This window comes from Tupaia chinensis, unplaced genomic scaffold (genome assembly GCF_000334495.1).
Source record: "Tupaia chinensis unplaced genomic scaffold, TupChi_1.0 Scaffold000673_1, whole genome shotgun sequence".
NCBI lineage: Eukaryota > Metazoa > Chordata > Mammalia > Scandentia > Tupaiidae > Tupaia > Tupaia belangeri.
In genome coordinates, this window is record NW_006160196.1 from 661,119 (window position 1) to 663,451 (window position 2,333).

General features: G+C 58.6%; 1 protein-coding gene across 1 annotated transcript in view; it reads right to left on the minus strand.

Moving 5' to 3' along the window:
- PRR12 (proline rich 12) overlaps positions 1–2,333 on the minus strand; it is a gene marked incomplete at its 5' end in the record, with an annotated part of 42,042 nt that overhangs the window by 15,218 nt on the left and 24,491 nt on the right. Inside the window, 1 exon segment of the mRNA XM_027776458.1 lies at positions 198–314. Coding sequence (XP_027632259.1) covers positions 198–314 — 117 coding nt within the window.

The following is a 2,333-nucleotide window of genomic DNA, read 5'->3' on the forward strand; positions in this document are numbered from 1 at the left end:
CCCCGCCCCACATCCCCGCGCGGGCTCCCTTTCCGGGCCCCCTGCCTCTCGCCGCCACGGCAGCGGCTGAGCCGGCCTGGGACTGAAGACCCCCTCCCAGGTGCATCTTAGAGCAGGGGTGCCGCAGCTATACACCAGGGAGACCCCAACTTCCAAACAGCCCCGGGCCCAGTCCTCCCTGCCCTGCGCGGACTCACGTTACTGGTGGCACAAAACTGCCGCTGGCCGTCCTTGATCTCGGGGGTGAACTTCTGCAGCAGCGCCTTCTGGACTCGCCAGATGGGCGGCGGCTCTCGCCCCGTCTGCAGCGCCAGCTAAGGAGGGGCAGTTTGGTGACGCCGACAGGTCAGCCCCCACCCCGGGCCCTCGCCTCCCTCACCCACCCCTAGGGAACGGGCATAGCCGCCACCAAGGAGCTTCAGTCTCCTGACGCCCTCGGCCCGGCATGGCTGGTCCCAGCCCGTCCTCCCGCCCACCGGCGCTCTCCACCAGCCTGCCCCTTCGCCATGGCGCTGAGGATGGCAGTCTCTTCACGGGGCGGTACAGGGTTCCCGCGAGACTCAGAGCCGTGACACCGGAGCACCCACCCACCGCGTGTCAGATATGTGTGGGGGTGAGTGCCACAGGGGGGGAGCCCATGGCTACGGTCTAAGTGCTGTGTCCCCTCAAACTTCATCTATGAAACTGTTTTTTTAAGAAGATTTTGTGGGGCCAGCAGGTGGCGTGGTGGTTAAGGTGCTGGACACCCCCACATGAGTTTAAGCTACTGGGTCTGGGACTCGAACCATGATCAGCTACATGGGAGTCCAGCAACAAGGCCACTGCGCCAACTGCTGGTTCCCAACTATGAAATGTTAACTTGAGTGTGGTGGCATGAGGTGGGGCTTTGGGAGATGACCGGGTCGCGAGCCCTTGTGGATGGGTCAGTGTCCCTATCAGAGGTGCCCCGGCGCACTGCCATGAGAGCGGCACGTGACAGCACAGGAGACGGCACTGTCCACGATCCACACGGCGCATGCTCACCAGACCCCAAGACTATGGGCACCTGGATGCTGGACTTCCCGGCCTCCAGACGGAATGCGTACGCGTCCCTAAGCCAGCTGGTCTGGCTATGCTGGCAGCCTCAGCCGACAAAGGCACACGGGGAGCCTCACAGGCTCTGCCCGCACACCTCGTGAGCACCGGCAGACAAGATCAACGACAGGGAGAGCATGCGGCCTGAGCCAAGTACGGACAGGTGACTGGATACCGTTACGTGTGGTCAGGACATGGTGACGGGAAGGTGTCCCCTCTGCTGCAGCCCATGCTGCACACGCTCGGACGCCCCCACTGCCCTGAGGTTTGAGGGTGCCCCGGCTGGGAGCTGGGAACCCAGGGCTGTTGAGCCAGACGCGGCATAGAAAGCACAGCGCCACCAACATGCTGCAGCCGATCCCAGAAACCAGGGAGTCCAGAGCAGGGCCCAGTCCACACCCAAGAAGGCATCCGGGAAGTGACACAGAACAAGTGTTCTGCGAGGGGACCAGTCTAGATGAGCAGCTGACAGGCACAGAAAGTCAAGACTAAGGACAGAGTGGGGGATGTGAGCTGGGCCTTGTGACAACTCAGAGAAGCAATCGCTGCCCTCTGAGGATCTAGAGTCCAGTGATCAACAGGATTCAGAGAACCGGTCAGTCATGGCTGCCTCGAGCACCCTGCTCAGCAGCAGTGCATGCTGGAATCGATTAGTGCTGTCTGCCACGGTCACCAGCTACATCAAGGTCTGAAGCTAGGCATTGGCTGCTCTTAGTTTGGGCAAATCCTCCCCCCCCCCTTTTTTAAGCAATTTTTTTTTTTAATTATTTAACTTTATTTTAATCTGAAGTGAAAGGGACAGAACAAGAGATACAGACATAGAAAAAGAGAAAGTGATGAAGCAAGCTGCCATGTCCTGGACTCAAACTGTGGTCAGCCATGTGGAAGTCCAGTGCCCCTAACCAGCACACCACCTGCTGGTCTCTTTTTGGAGGGATTTTTCCTGCAGGGCCTATGAGCTCATGGGAGTGACACAGAGACATTAACAGGAAATCACCTTCCAGGAGGGATGGCCACACAGCAATCCCTTCTCTTCAAATCTCCTCTCGGGATTTTGGGCACACAGGCAGCTGCACCAGGCATGAGTTTCAAGCCACCAGGTCCAAGATTCAAACAGCGGTTGTCCATGTGGGAGTCCAGCAATGTAACTGTTATGGTACCTGCTCGTCCCAAATTGCTTTCTTTTTTTAAAATATAGTTTGCTGGTACCAGCAGCTGGCGTAATGGCTATGTCGCTGGACTCCCACGTAGTCGACTGC